At 48.5% G+C, this 16,489-nt stretch overlaps 1 protein-coding gene across 1 annotated transcript in view; it reads left to right on the top strand.

Annotated features, from left to right (window-relative positions):
• CDKL4 (cyclin dependent kinase like 4) overlaps window positions 1–14,619 on the top strand; it is an 843,500-nt gene extending 828,881 nt beyond the window's left edge. Inside the window, exon 10 of the mRNA XM_078662902.1 lies at window positions 12,481–14,619. Coding sequence (XP_078519028.1) covers window positions 12,481–12,582 — 102 coding nt within the window. The 3' untranslated portion in view covers window positions 12,583–14,619. The remainder of the gene's footprint in view (window positions 1–12,480) is intronic.
• The last annotated feature ends 1,870 nt before the right edge of the window (window positions 14,620–16,489 follow it).

The raw sequence follows: 16,489 nt of genomic DNA, 5'->3' as shown, positions 1-16,489 counted from the left end.
TCTTGTTTGGGATAAAATAGCCGCATCGTCGGCATACAACAAAATCGGTACGGCATGTCCTCCCACTTTCGGGTAGTCACATTCGATGTTTTTCAAGTGATCCCCGATAGCGTTTATATAGAGAGAAAAAAGCAGGGGGGCTAAGATGCACCCCTGCCTCACCCCTCTGGTGATGGTAAACCTGGGAGAGCACTCCCCCCTCGGTCCAAACCGCACCCTGGCCCCCGCATCTCTGTACAAATTTTTGATAAAATCGAGGATAGATGGATTTATCCCGAGATGCTCAAGAACTTCCCATAACTGTTCATGGACCACGCAATCAAAAGCGGAGGTTAGATCTATATAAGTTACATAGAGGCTGCCCCTTTTTACCTCCACATATTTGGACATAAGGAGATGTAAATTAAGACTCTGTTCAACTGTGCCCCTTCCAGTTCGAAAACCATATTGTAGTCTTGAAAGAACATCATCCTCCTCAGACCAGTTTTGTAAACGTTTTAGAATTATACGCCCCGCGACCTTCATTAAAGAGTCAAGCAAGGAGATAGGCCGATAGCAAGATGGTAAATGCCTGTCTCCTTTTTTGTATATGGGTATCACAATGGCCTCTGTCCAAGTTGGTATTTGGCCGTACGCATTTGGTGAGTTCAAGGCAGAGGTTAAGACTGGGGCCCAGAAGTCTAATTCTGCCTTGAAAACATCCGCTGGGATGGCATCTGGCCCAGGTGCCTTCCCAGAGGGGCTCTCCCTTATTGCAAGCATAACCTCCTCACACGTAAAAACAATGCTAGAAGTGCCCTTTCTCGAGACCATTGTGGTAGAAATTGAGGAAGGAATAGAATCCGATGGAAAAGTATTGAGAGAAATAGGTCTACTATATAGTTTTTGAAAGTAGGCAGCCCAGGTATCTCCATCAATGGCAAGATCCAAGTTCCTCTCAGGCATTTTTACCCATGGCAGTGGGGCATTTACAAATTTCCAAAATGCTGAGGAGTCACGGTTCCCACAGGTTGTCAACAAAGTCTGCCAAGCTTCCGCCTTCAGAGATCTTTTCCTGTTTTTTATAGCTAGGCGATATTGAAGTCTAGCCTCACGGATCTCCATGGGTAGCTTTGGGCTCGAATGTAAGGCCTTCTTCAATAATTTTTGTGCTCTGGTGCAGGCTTTATCAAACCACCCTTTAGGGGTAATAGGACCTGGTTTGAACTGGCGGGTGAGTAGCTTTTTTAAACTTTCCTGTATTTTCAGGAAAGCTTCAAGGATCACTTTGGGCTGTTCAGTCAGGGACAAACATGTGTGTACCTCCTCCCACCTCTGCATTAGAAGATTTTTAAGAAGGCTAGATGGATTGATTTTTTCCCATTTTAGGGTATAGCCATTTAATGCTCCTATTTTAATAGGTTGCTCATATATTATTGGAGGAGTTTTGTGGGAACATGTGGGAGGTGATAACACAATAGATAGAGTCAAGGGATAATGGTCACCATATAGGTGATCAAGGGTATCCCAGGAAAATATTAGGGAAGCATGCGTCCTTGAAAAAAGAACAAAGTCAATAATAGAATTTGCTCCTCTTCCATGGAAAGAAGGTATAAAAGGTCTCGGTGGAGAGCAAATATCGTTTGCAAAAGCTAAATTAAAAGAAGCCATAAAGTTGTTTAAAACCTCCCCTGTTTTGGTATGTAGGAAGTGATTTGAGATATCATCATCAAATTCATTTTCCTGTATGGGAGAAAAATCACATAGGCCTCTTGGAGTTTTTTGGCAAATATGGCAGTTAAAATCACCCATAAAAGCAGTCGCACACTCACCCCCACACCATTCTTTAATCGAAACAATGACATTGAACAAGTCATATAATACTTTCTCCATCCCCTCTGGGGGCATATTATTATAGAAATTAATTATTAATAGGCTCAAGGAAGGGCCCATTTCAATGAGGATTATTTGATAGGAATCCCTAAGTAGGTGCTTCCGGATCCTCAATCCTAAGCTCACACTATCATATATAGTCAAGCCCCCCCTAGGTCTACCTTGCTTGCTCTCTATCGCTGGCGAGTGGAAGGTCTGGTAGCCCAATAGATGTATCGGGGTCTGCGCCCAGGTTTCCTGAAAACACAGAACTGAGCAGGGGGTTACCACGTCCAGCCATCCCGGTTGAATAATTTTTGAGGAGATGCCAGCCACATTCCAGCTAAGTATCTGTAGGTTGGAAGATGGTTTCTGATTTTCCAGCTGGATAGAGGAATTGATTGTGGTATTTGGCTGTTGAACGAGGGGAAACATGGTTGTTGGGACGGTAGTACTAACATCCCTTACAAGCCTCCTTTCTCCTCGCTTACTACACCCTAAAGATCCATTTGTGGGTGGTACGTTGGAGGATATGCCAGATGAGGAAAGTCATTCATTTTCGTCCAGACCACCAAGCGATTCGTAGTAATTGTAGCAAGGGAGGTTCCAAGTGGGAGTTTTAGGTGGAAGATATTGACCATAACCAGCAAGGTCGTATCTAGGAGGTGGAAGAAGTATGTTTTCCATCATACCATGCCTAGAAGGATAAGAGTTATAAGATAATCTTCGGTGCCGTTGGATGGAAAAATGGTCATTATGCGGTTTAGGGGCATTCGGCTTTCTAGACATTAGTGCTTCAGGATAGAAGTATGATACCTCTTTAGGTGTAATCGGGCCTCTGTTTAAGCCTGAAAACCAGTCCCTTATGTGCGCGATGGTTCTAGGGTCTTTAAAGGTAATAATTACTACGTACCCCTCTATATCTTTGGGACGTATACCGACCCAGTTAGTTCTTCGCACCATAATGATGTCGCCATTAATGTGAGGTGGCAATGGCCTGTTGTTTTTTAGCCAAAAAATGACTTTATTCTTTAAACTAGTATGGTGTTCATACATTCCTGATGGTAAGGGCAAAACCCCTGTTAGAACAATGACATTGTGTGAAGCAGCCAGGGGTAAATTCACATTTCTTTCGCGTGTAGGTCTTTTGGAGTTGAAATCAGCCTTTTTCTTATCCCATGCGGGATTTTTAAACCCCTTTTTGGCTGATTCCATAAGCGAATTTATTTGAACAGAGTAGGGCTGTCGATTTGAAGGCAGTTTTTCTGGGGCGACAGGAATTTTGTTTACTAAGTTCAATTTTGCTGAAGAGGGTTGTATAGTGGGAATTTTTGGTGTAGGTATGGGTATAGTATTAACCTCTTCAGATGGTTTCACTACCTCCTTTGTGTTTAATGAAGTAAATTGAACCTTACTAGTTGTGATTTTTACATTTGGACCTTTAATAAGGGTATCCAGTTGATCGCCTAATCTCTTTACTCTCTCAGCTATTGGGAGTAGTAAAGCTTTCAATAAGTGCTCCATCGCATCAACAAAAACTTTTATGGGAGGTGGGGTATGAGAGGGGAGTGTTTTATCAGGTACGTTTGGTGCCCCTTCCACTATTTGAAGTAGTTCTTTCCTATGTAAGTCCTTGGAAGGCATTTGTTTGCGGGCGAAGGTATCTATATTTCCCAATCCTCTTTTCCTACGTTTTTTCGGGGGTGAGCGAATAAGTTGCTGTTTTTGTTTTGGGAAATGTTTTACAGTCGATATCTTTGGGCCCTTTTGTTGCGAAGAAGGTATTTGGGTTGGTAGTAACTGTTCGACATCCAGGGGCATTTGTGCCTCTGTGGTGCTTGAACTGGCAGGCTCAGGGGCTTTAAGAGTTTTAGGGGTGACAAGGTCAATGAGGTCGATAGTTTGATTAGTGCTGGAGATGGATAAATCAAGTTGGCTGGCAGTGGATATATGATTTTTAGGGGTCGAGCTGACCTGAAAAATTAAGGGAATATTTTCCATGTTAAACAGATCAGCGTCGGGGTTTTCCCGGGAAGCGTTGTGCAAATGCAAGTCAGGGATAACTTTGAGAGAAGAGTCTAATGCAGTATTTTTGAGTTGCTCAATAGAGAGCCTGCGAGCAGCTCTGCGCTCTGCCAGGGCCAAATCTCTGTCAACTTCAGCTATAGCTCTTGTGAAGTATTTATCCAGGGGGCCCAAAAAAGAAACACCTACCCTAGATGGAAGGTCGTCGTCAGCAGGTGTAGACATTTCAGGGGCGGTAAGACAGAACGTATGGTATATCTGATCCCAGGTACAAGATGGAACACGTTCAGGGATCGGCCAAGCCGAGCCTTATCTGGCCTTTGAGGGCCGTAGAGGGCCCGCCCTTTGCCCGGGCTTCGCCCCGAGCTCCGTCCCGCGCGCGTCCCGCGTCACGGAGGAAGTGATGACAGTAAAATACGTATAGGCGGTGGGTGTGGCCGCCGGGGGAAGAGGCACCAGCTGGGCTGACTGTGGAATGCTGGTCCTCGCAGTCCCCCGGTCGGTGCCCTTTACGCTATGACCCGCCTTGAAGCCTCAACCCAGTGGGCTCCAGCTGGGAGCGATGTCGAGTCTTGCCGATTGCAAGACACGCTCACACCAGCGAGTCCGCTGCGGTGGGGAGGCTTGTGCTTCAAATGATGCGCAGGTTATGGGAGGTTCAATCCCTCAGCAGACCACAGGGAGCAGGAAGGACACTGTGAGCGGCACCCGCGAAGCGGGTGTCGCGAAAAGTAATCAAGCCGGGAGGCGGTGGGCGGTGGGCGTGGCCGCCGGGGGAAGAGGCACCAGCTGGGCTGACTGTGGAATGCTGGTCCTCGCAGTCCCCCGGTCGGTGCCCTTTACGCTATGACCCGCCTTGAAGCCTCAACCCAGTGGACTCCAGCTGGGAGCGATGTCGAGTCTTGCCGATTGCAAGACACGCTCACACCAGCGAGTCCGCTGCGGTGGGGAGGCTTGTGCTTCAAACGATGCGCAGGTTATGGGAGGTTCAATCCCTCAGCAGACCACAGGGAGCAGGAAGGACACAGTGAGCGGCACCCGCGAAGCGGGTGTCGCGAAAAGTAATCAAGCCGGGAGGCGGTGGGCGGTGGGCGTGGCCGCCGGGGGAAGAGGCACCAGCTGGGCTGACTGTGGAATGCTGGTCCTCGCAGTCCCCCGGTCGGTGCCCTTTACGCTATGACCCGCCTTGAAGCCTCAACCTAGTGGACTCCAGCTGGGAGCGATGTCGAGTCTTGCCGATTGCAAGACACGCTCACACCAGCGAGTCCGCTGCGGTGGGGAGGCTTGTGCTTCAAACGATGCGCAGGTTATGGTAGGTTCAATCCCTCAGCAGACCACAGGCAGCAGGAAGGACACTGTAAGCGGCACCCGCGAAGCGGGTGTCGCGAAAAGTAATCAAGCCGGGAGGCGGTGGGCGTGGCCGCCGGGGGAAGAGGCACCAGCTGGGCTGACTGTGGAATGCTGGTCCTCGCAGTCCCCCGGTCGGTGCCCTTTACGCTATGACCCGCCTTGAAGCCTCAACCCAGTGGACTCCAGCTGGGAGCGATGTCGAGTCTTGCCGATTGCAAGACACGCTCACACCAGCGAGTCCGCTGCGGTGGGGAGGCTTGTGCTTCAAACGATGCGCAGGTTATGGGAGGTTCAATCCCTCAGCAGATCACAGGGAACAGGAAGGACACAGTGAGCGGCACCCGCGAAGCGGGTGTCGCGAAAAGTAATCAAACCGGGAGGCGGTGGGCGGTGGGCGTGGCCGCCGGGGGAAGAGGCACCAGCTGGGCTGACTGAGGAATGCTGGTCCTCGCAGTCCCCCGGTCGGTGCCCTTTACGCTATGACCCGCCTTGAAGCCTCAACCCAGTGGACTCCAGCTGGGAGCGATGTCGAGTCTTGCCGATTGCAAGACACGCTCACACCAGCGAGTCCGCTGCGGTGGGGAGGCTTGTGCTTCAAATGATGCGCAGGTTATGGGAGGTTCAATCCCTCAGCAGACCACAGGGAGCAGGAAGGACACTGTGAGCGCTTCTACCGAGACACAAGATGGAGGACTCTCCGGACTGTTTAGAATGTTGACAGACATTCGAGAGCCAATCAGCTTTCCGCTCGCGCACTCCCGTAGCGCGCCGGGTGCGCTCCCCGGTACACATACCGGTGAGCGCTCGGAGCGCGCCTATAGCTATATATGTGTATTTGAAGTTAATTTTCAAAAAAACCACTGGAGCAATTTTCACCAAATATAGTAAATGCACATCTGCGTACCAGTCCCTATAGTTTTGCAATGTTTGTTGTAATTCCGTTCAGCGGTTCGGGCTGTAGCCTTGTCAATTCGACCTATGGAAATTAACATGGGGAAAACACGTTTTGGGACCCCCCTTTTTTCTCGGCCCCCACTTCACGAATCCCCCCAAAACTTTCAGGGAAGGAGCGGAGCAGAGCTGGCCTAAATTTTGGAAAATTACACGCAAATTCCTCAACCGGCGCCAAAGTTATTCCCAATAGAATGTTGCGGATTTCCTATGGTAGCTAGGTCCTAACTATAACTACCTACTGGCGACCGCCAGTAGGTAATGTGTGTGAATATATGTATATATGTATATATATATAAAAAAAAGGGTGTGCCACTTGCTTGGAACGCACACAGTGACAAGCCGGACTCCTCTGTATTTTAAAAGCGTCCTTTATTCCAGCAGGTCAGTATTCCTGAATTCCCATTAAAAACGCCCGACGCGTTTCGAAGCTAACATGCTTCTTGTTCACGGGCTGGTATGCAAATGAGGCAGTGATTACGAGCTGGAGCCGTCAGTCATTATAATTGATTTTCCCGCCCCCTGGTGGGCTTGCTCAGGTGCATTGTGGAAAAGCATTTTGGAACTTCGAGTTCCTACTCGTGTGTTTTCTCCCTCTGGTTGGGTCTGCCTGCTTTTTTGCATCCATTTCATTGACTTTGCTTCTCACCCTCCAGTGGGTATTGGGAGAAAGACAACCCAATTCAGCTGTTCTGTCTTGTTATTCTGCCGGTTTGAGGTTCGGGTATCTCCAGGCAGCACACATTCGTCCTGTGACGGTGCAATTCCACGACCATGGACTGGCCGTAATACTTCAAAAAAAGGGTGTGCCACTTGCTTGGAATGCACACAATTACAAGCTGGACTCCTCTGTATATTAAAAGCGTCCTTTATTCCAGCAAGTGAGTATTCCTGAATTCCCATTAAAAACCCCCGACGTGTTTCGAATCTAACATGCTTCTTGTTCACGGGCTGCTATGCAAATGAGGCAGTGATTACGAGCTGGAGCCGTCAGTCATTATAATTGCTTTTTCCCGCCCGCTGGTGGGCTTGCTCGAGTGCATTGTGGAAAAGCATTCTGGAACTTCGAGTTCCTACTCGTGTGTTTTCTCCCTCTGGTTGGGTCTGCCTGCTTTTTTGCATCCATTTCATTGATTTTGCTTCTCACCCTCCAGTGGGTATTGGGAGAAAGACAACCCAATTCAGCTGTTCTGTCTTGTCATTCTGCCAGTTTGAGGTTCAGGTATCTCAAGGCAGCTCACATTCTTCCTGTGACGGTGCAATTCCACGACCATGGACTGTCCGTAATACTTCAAAAAAAGGGTGTGCCACTTGCTTGGAACGCACACAATGACAAGCCGGACTCCTCTGTATTTTTAAAGCGTCCTTTATTCCAGCAGGTCAGCATTCCTGAATTCCCCTTAAAAACGCCCAACGCGTTTCGAAGCTAACATGCTTCTTGTTCACGGGCTGGTATGCAAATCCGGCAGTGATTAAGAGCTGGAGCCGTCAGTCATTATAATAGCTTTTTCCCGCCCCCTGGTGGGCTTGCCCAGGTGCATTGCGGAAAAGCATTCTGGAACTTCGAGTTCCTATTCGTGTGTTTTCTCCCTCTGGTTGGGTCTGCCTGCTTTTTTGCATCCATTTAACTGATTTTGCTTCTCACCCTCCAGTGGGTATTGGGAGAAAGACGACCCAATTCAGCTGTTCTGTCTTGTCATTCTGCCGGTTTGAGGTTCGGGTATCTCAAGGCAGCTCACATTCATCCTGTGACGGTGCAATTCCACGACCATGGACTGGCCGTAATACTTCAAAAAAAAGGGTGTGCCACTTGCTTGGAACGCACACAATGACAAGCCGGACTTCTCTGTATTTTAAAAGCGTCCTTTATTCCAGCAAGTCAGTATTCCTGAATTCCCATTAAAAACGCCCGACGCGTTTCGAAGCTAACATGCTTCTTGTTCACGGGCTGGTATGCAAATGAGGCAGTGATTACGAGCTGGAGCTGTCAGTCATTATAATGTATATATGTATAGATATATACATAATTTGAATCTGCTTTAGAAACCTGTTACATATTTCATTTATCTTGCTCTTAATGTTTACTCTTTTATATACTGTTGTTTTTTTTGTTCAGCTGTATCACCACCTTAATTCCATTATGTTAAAGGCCATGTGTCAGGACCTTCGCTAACATCACCAGGGTCAAAACATAATGGGATATCACTGTGATGTCATCAGTGAGTGAACCTTTGGATGATATTACTTCCGCTACCCCAAGCACTTTGGTGAATCGATGCCAATAACTTTCTGGAGAGCTGTCTCAATTAATTTTACCAGGGGTCCCTGTGAAAAGTAGGGCCTTGAGCAACTGACCCAAGATTTAAAACGTGTCTTTATAGTGCCAAAGTATGCAATCAATCAATCTATAGAATTTTTAAAGCGCGCTACTCACCCGCTAGGGTCTTAAGGCGCTGGGGGGGGGGGGGGGGGGGCTGCTACTGCTCGAAAAGCCAGGTCTTTAGTTGCTTCCTGAAGGAGAGATGGTCCTGGGTGAGTCGTAGGTGGGTGGGGAGGGTGTTCCAGGTCTTGGTAGGTGAAGGATCTTCCTCCGGTGGTGGTTCTGTGGATCCGTGGGATGGTGGCGAGGGCGAGGCTGGCGGAGCGGAGCTGGCGGGTTGGCGTGTAGAACGTGAGGCGGTTGTTAAGGTATTCGGGGTCCAAGTCGTGGAGAGCCTTGTGTGCATGGGTGAGGAGTCTGAACCTGATCCTCTTGCTGACGGGGAGCCAGTGCAGGTCCCTCAGGTGGGCAGAGATGTGGCTGTGTCGGGGGATGTCCAAGACGAGTCGTGCTGAGGCGTTCTGGATGCACTGGAGTCTTTTCTGTAGTTTGGCGGTGGTCCCAGCGTAGAGGGCGTTCCCGTAGTCCAGACGGCTGGTGACGAGGGCCTGGGTGACCGTTTTCCTGGTTCCAGTGGGGATCCAGCGGAAGATCTTACGGAGCATGCGGAGTGTGTTGAAGCAGGAGGAGGTAACGGCGTTAACTTGCCTGGCCATCGAGAGGGAGGAGTCAAGGATGAAGCCCAGGTTGCGTGCTTGGTCCGTGGGCTTGGGTGGGGGGCCCAGAGCAGGGGGCCACCAGGAGTCGTCCCAGGTGGAGATGGATGGGCCGAGGATGAGGACTTCCTTCTTGTCTGAGGTCAGTTTCAGGCGGCTGAGCTTCATCCAGTCTGCGATGTCTTTCATTCCGTCCTGGAAGCTGGCTCTGGCGGAGGTGGGGTCGTTGGTGAGGGAGAGGATCAGTTGTGTATCGTCAGCGTAGGAGATGATGTTGAGGTTGTGCTTGCGTGCGATGGCTGCGAGGGGGCTCATGTAGATGTTGAAGAGGGTGGGGCTGAGCGAGGAGCCTTGAGGTATGCCGCAGATGATCTTGGTGGCTTCTGCGAGGAAGGGCGGGAGACGGACTCTTTGGGTTCTGTCGGAGAGGAAGGAGGTGATCCATTCCAGGGATTTCCTTGGATCCCGGCGTGGCGGAGGCGGGTTGTCAGGGTGCGGTGGCAGACCGTGTCGAACACAGCCGAAAGGTCGAGTAGGATGAGGGCGCCGGTTTCGCCGTTGTTCAGCAGGGTCCGGATGTCGTCGGTGGCCGCGATGAGGGCGGTCTCGGTGCTGTGGTTCGCTCGGAATCCGGACTGCGATGGGTCGAGGGAGCCGTTCGTCTCCAGGAAGGCTGTCAGCTGTTTGTTGATGGTTTTCTCGATGACTTTTGCAGGGAAGGGGAGGAGCGAGATGGGGCGGAAGTTCTTGAGGTCTGAGGGGTCTGCGGTGGGTTTCTTCAGGAGGGCGCTGATCTCTGCGTGCTTCCAGCTCTCCGGGAAGGTGGCGGATATGAAGGAGTTGTTGATGATGTCCCGAAGTTTGGGTGCGATGATGGAGTCAGCTTTGTTGAAGATGTGGTGTGGGCAGGGATCGGCTGGGGAGCCAGAGTGGATGGTGTTCATCGTGTGGGTGGTATCTTCCGTGCTGACCTGAGTCCAGGCGCACAGGGTGGTGGTGGGGGGTGTAGGTTCGGTGGTGGGGTACGAGTTCTGAGCGCCGAAGCTGTCGTGTATGTCGACGATATTACGGTGAAAAAAGGTGGCCAGAGAGTTGCAGAGTTCTTGAGAAGGCGTGATGTCGTTGTTGCTGGCGTTGGGGTTGGAGATCTCTTTCACGACGTTGAAGAGTTCCTTGCTGTTGTGGGTGTTGTTGTCCAGTCGTTCTCTGAAGGATGACCTTTTGGTGGTGCGGATCAGCTGGTGGTGTTTGCGGGTGGCGTTCTTGAGGGCTGTCATGTTATCCGTTGACTGGTTGTGGCGTCAGGCTTTCTCGAGGTCACGGCAGGATTTCTTGGAGTCTTTGAGATCGTTGGTGAACCACGCGGCTTTCTTGCTGTTGAGGTTGCTGGGAGGGTTTTTCAGTGGAGCAAGGGTGTCGGCGCAGTTGGTGATCCACTGTGTGAGGTTGCGGGCTCCTTCGTTGGGGTCCGTGGTGTTGGTGGGAGGGTTTAGGCTCAAGGAGGTGGTGAGTCGGTCGGTGGTTATCTTGCTCCAGCATCTTCGGGGGGTTTGTTGAGGGCGGTGGTGGGTCGTTGTTTTCCTGAAGTTGAAGTGTACGCAGCTGTGGTCGGTCCAGTGGAGTTCGGTGGTGTGGCTGAAGGAGATGTGGTTGCTGGAGGAGAAGACGGGGTCGAGCGTGTGGCCGGCGTAATGGGTGGGGGTGTTGACCAGTTGCTTGAATCTGAGGTGGGCGAGGTTGTCTAGTAGGGCGGTGGTGTTGTTGTCCTGGTCGTTCTCCAGGTGGAAGTTGAGGTCTCCTAGGAGGATGTAGTCGGGGGAGGCGAGGGCGAGCGGGCTGATGAAGTCTGCGATGGCCTCGCTGAAGGGTGAGCGTGGTCCCGGCGGTCTGTAGATGAGGATTACTCTGAGAGTGGTCTTGGGGTCGGTGTGAATCTGGAAGTGCAGGTGCTCTGCGGTGGCAAGGGTGTCGTCGGTGTTGGTCGTGATGCGGATAGTGTTTCTGTGGGCGATGGCGATGCCTCCCCCGGATGATATTGTAGCCGTCCGGGATGGCAATGGCGATGTCGGGGGCTGAGGAGGCGTTCATCCAGGTTTCCGTGAAGAAGGCGACGTCTGGTGCCGTTTTGTCAAGGAGGTCCCATAGTTCGACGGCGTGCCTGTGGATGGAGCGGGTGTTGAGCAGGATGCACTTGAGGTGGTTGTTGTTGGCGGCTGTTTTGGCTGGTGCGGTGCAGGACCGAGTGCAGGTGAAGTAGCAGGCGTGGCAGGTGAAGGCTCCGTGTGTGTGTTTCAGGGTGGCTTGGTAGCAGGCTGGATGTCGGCCGGTGTTGAGTGCGTGGAGGGTGGCAGCATCGTAGCTCAGTCGGGTTGGCTGGCTCTGGCGGGGTCCAGGGGTTTTGGCGCTGGGCGTGGTCCAGGCGTGGACGGGCGTAGACGGGCTTGCCTTTGGCGTACGCACAGTCTCTGCCATTTATGGCGAAGTGGGAGGGAGAAGCAGCTGGGAGGCGGGAGCGGGGCGGCGAATGGGGAGCGGGAGACAGGAGAAGGGGGCGGGGCCGCAGGAGAGCAGCGGCGGGGAGCAGAGGGGGGGTTGAAAAGAGCAGGAAAGCGGAGCGGGGGAGAGTGAGGGCAAGCCTGGAGAGCAGGGGCCCTAAGGAGAGGCAGCAGCAAGAGGGCCAAGCAGGCAGCGGCAGCAGAATCCGGGCACACGGGGGCCGTGCGGTAGTGGAGTTACCGGGTCAAGGGTCAAACATCACGGTGTTTTTAAAAACATTGTTTTCTGGTCTTTGGCAATGTTGTACAGTGCGGATTTTTCCTCCTTAGGCAGAGCCAAGTTTCAGACACATTAGGGGAACTCAAGTTAACCTGAAGGTCTTTTGTAGTCATAAATTCTGATATTTCATGTCCTTTGGAGTTGACATATTTGTTCTTCACTCTTCCAGAAATAGTGTTTACATCCCAGGAGAGTAATCCTGCCATCCTTTGCCATTAAGATTTCTGACAAATGACTTGTAAGTGCTATCATGAAAAACAGTCAAGATGATGGAATGTGTTAAAACTTTTTTATTCTCAGAAACAACCAATGGTTCAGTGTTTGTCTCCATGGTCTGTAATGTCAAAGGTGGAACACCGATCTGCTGTTGAGAATCTGCCTACAGTAATGCTACACGTCTATCTCTGTTTTATGTGTGTGTTCCTCTGCTATTGCTGATAATAAAAATGCTGTTGCAAATGTGTATTTACCATGTGTTTAACCGTATCCTAGAATCAGCTATTGCCACAGCTTCCGGGGAATACCACCTCTCCAGCACCTGAAGGGAAGAAGCCAGTCCGCCAGCAGAAGTTCGATCATCTCCCAAACATTTAGGGAGCACATTATGCATCCAGAAGGAATTCATGGATCTTTACTCAGATGTTTCCGAAATGTCATGTTCGAATCATGCGCAGTCCAGATGCAGAAACCGAGGTGGTGACTGCTACAGTCAGAAGTTGTTTCATGACCAGAAAACAGAAAGGTGGAGACCGAACAGGCCTTATCTAATACTTCAACCGAATCATTTATGGACAGATAAAAAATGTTTTATGTAAGACCTACTTCAACTTGAAACTGGGCTCCCTCGCTGTACATCATCTGTTAGGAACTATTTAAAAACTAAGAACAAAATTAGCATTGGATGCAGTTCTGCAAAAATGGTCATGAGAAACATGTAGCATAGAGCCCCAACAAAGGACCTGCTAAGTGGGTCAAATGGGGGGGGGGGGGGGGCAACAGAAAAACTGAATGTCTGAACTTCAAATGAAAAGAGAACTGTTGTTGAAGCGCATATTCAGGCATGCTCAAAAATAAATCACCACCCTGGGACCACAAACCTTTTTGGGATGCTTTTAAAGGACATTCCATTACAGACTAGGCTTCATATAAGTCTGTGGCTGTGGTCACACGTTAGCATAGCATTAGTCACGATTTGCCCCGCAGCACTGGGTCAGTATTGATTGATTGCTCCCTTTCTCTTGCAGTACAGACCTCTAAACTGCCTTTTTGCACTGATCAACATCCTAAATCCAACAGATTGGTCTTTTATCGCTGTTAACATATCATAAGATGTCAAGAATCATCACTTTGTTGGATATTGAAACTACTTATGCTTCTGCTAATTGTTGTTCCTAGGCTTGTGCTTGGCACAGTCCACCGTCTCTCTTCTTTTAAGCAAAGTCCTCAGAAAAAGGTGTTGAACTTTAAATGTTTCACCATCATTGTTATAACCCCAATTATCAGATACAGATACAGAATCGTGTGAATGACATTTCTTAATCGTCAGAAAGATCATGTTATTATTCCAAAGACATATAATACAACAAAAAACATCTGGGGCCACATTTAGCAACACTTTCACGCAACACAATGCAGCAAGACACCTTGCAGCGCAGGGGGAAAGAGAGAGTGCATTCCCTGCTCCTGCTGGTGGGATTATGTAACGTTACTCCTGAGCCTCCTCTACAAAGTCCCATCTAATAATCCCTTCTTCAAGAAGTAGAGTGCCCCATTGGAATGCATTGACCTCATCTGCAGTACTGATACACCCAATGTATTTAAATGCATCTTCCATATTTCCCTTTTGTTTGCTTGCCACATTCATGACCTTGTAGATGGTATGAAATGACATACAATCGATTATGCTGACCTGTCCTCTGTGTAAAGAAATGCCCTGTTGTGTTGTACATTAAGGGTAGTAGATGTGAGTTTTAGTTACTGTGCACTGTTTGCCTGAGTAGCAATAATTGATCCCTTAAGGTTACCACCTGAGACCAAGAAAATTGTAATGTTGCAACATTATAATATTCATCTATGCTGCAGTACGAACACACGAGGTAACAATGGTGAATGGTTAGCTTTTCTTTTGTTTCTTTTTTTAAATATGTTTGTTCTGTAAGGAGACACTATGTGCAAGAGGACCTCCTTGTTTACTCTTCAAAAAAGAGCAGCATATGGGGACAGGATAGCTCTATAAAACACTTTGCTGCAATCATCTAGAAGAGAAAAAGTCAGTAAGGGAAATCCATACTAATTCCAGAGGAAATATTTAAACACTGGTATTAAAAATATGACTAGACATAGAAAAAACTCAAGAACTGCTGTAACTGTAAACATGTGTGTAACGAAATGCATAACTAATGTGATTTTATGCCTAAGTATCGATGGTTTGATTTGTTTAAAAATAAAAAACATATATTTAAAAAAATATATATGTATGACTAGACATTAGAGTGAATACAAAAGTTCTATTTATCTGCAATCCTGGCTACTGGACAAACCTCCTACATATCAGTTGGAAACTGTAAAACAATACATCGAACAATGCTGTAAAGGCTTAGATACTCGATCAATAAATATTTCAAATGGAAATGATTGCAAAGTCTTCTCTGTAATGTGCCAGTCACAGCGCTGCTAGTTTATAAAGTTTGTAAGCATCAATGAAGGAATTGGGCACAATGACCACGCCTCCGAGGGCTAGTGCATTAATGCAACATAATTGGTATAACAGATGGGAAGATGACACAGTGACCCCTTACATTAATATAGTGATTTCTATCCCACCTCCGCACATTTCCCCCTTGCTCCCTATCAGTTCTTAAACCACCCCTAGCTTTGCTTTCAACCTTTCACCCTATTACCCTGACTGACTACACCCCCATTCTCCAAATATACAACTTTTTCTGTGCCACCGTAAACCCATGCACCCCATAGCCATTAAACGCATTGTTTCTCTCCAGTCCCCATCTATTCTGCTTTCAGTGTAGCTCTCCTCATTCAATGATAGGTTTATGCATTCTCTCATTCGATTCTGACTTGCTTCTGTTTCACCACATTTTCCAACATCTTCGTTCTGTTAGGGATCTGTTCCATAATCAGCAGTGCAGCCACTTGTTTTCTCAGTCTGGAATGTCTTGGGGTGTAATGCCTGGTTACTTACCATAAATGTTATTCTTCTGAGTCCATGTCTTCTATTGTCACGGTCCCTATGTATGAGTTTATCTCAATTCATGCAGAACCTAATTACCAAACTTGACTTTTCCTTCTCAATCCAAGATGGCCCCCATACATATGAGTACAAATACATCACTTCCTGGGAAGGACTTCCTGAAATAATTAAGCCTGGAAAGAAATCAGGTAAACACAGGGAGAGGTGGGGGAGAACTCAGGACTGTGCTGAGGAAGACATGGACTCAGAGTAATGAACAATTCAAGTAAGTAACTGGGTATTAGCTCCTCGCCCGTCTTCCTTTCACACTCCTAACGTATGAGTGCGTATCCAAGCCACAGAACTGATTTCGAAACAAAAACAGGTGAATTTAATGCAATGACCCAAATAAACATTACAGTGCAGGAGGAACCCACAGGACTCAAAACAGCAGAACCAAAACCAGAGGATAAATCGCCACCCAACTGCAAATGGTATTGAGTCATAAATGTGTGGGGCAAGACCAAGTGGCCGCAAAGCAAACATCTTGAATTGAAGACCCCTTAAACACTGCCCAGGAAGCAAAAACACCCCTCTTAGACTTCCCAGGGAAAGACTCCGGGACAGGTTAGCCAGCCAAGGAATAAGAATGAGAAATGGCCCACTTAATCCAACTGGACAAAGTAGAGAGAGAAGGCTAGTGACCACTCTACACCAAACCATGGGAGATAAAGCCCAGATTTGTGAAACACAGCAGTGCATTGCAAATGCACAGAAAGTGCACAATGGACATCAAGGGAACTCAAGCATACCTCTTCATCAGACACAGGAGCCAGGGGAAAGGTAGGCAAAGCCATATCAGAGTCCAAATGTAAAGAGGATACCACTTTAGGGAGAAGGGCTGAACTTGTTTGAAGCACCACCTTGAAATAAAGTGAATTCCGGGAACCTCTTAAAAGCAAATGGAAAATCCAAGATGAAGTTTATTGAAGACAATAGTAAAAGGTCTCATCCACCCACGACAGCAGCTTCACAGTAACTGTCACTAAGAGGATGTCCTGTGAGATGCCTCACATTCTATCTCCATGGCATCCCCTAAGCCGCCTTAAGTATGGAGCAACCTACAGGATGCCACACACCTCCACTCCATATAATAAAACAAAGATACACAAAACAACACTGTATGCAAAACAAAAGATGTAAGCTACATCACACCCAGAGGATTACATCATAACATAGTCTTTGAAATAACCAGGAATCTTCCCCTCTCTGGAAGACTTTCTCAAATGACTTTCTGACCTTGGTTTCACACAA

The sequence above is a fragment of the Lissotriton helveticus genome, chromosome 10 (genome assembly GCF_964261635.1).
Source record: "Lissotriton helveticus chromosome 10, aLisHel1.1, whole genome shotgun sequence".
Taxonomy (NCBI): Eukaryota; Metazoa; Chordata; class Amphibia; order Caudata; family Salamandridae; genus Lissotriton; species Lissotriton helveticus.
The sequence above is the reverse complement of the archived record's forward strand: the minus strand, read 5'-3'. Positions and strand labels throughout refer to the sequence as shown.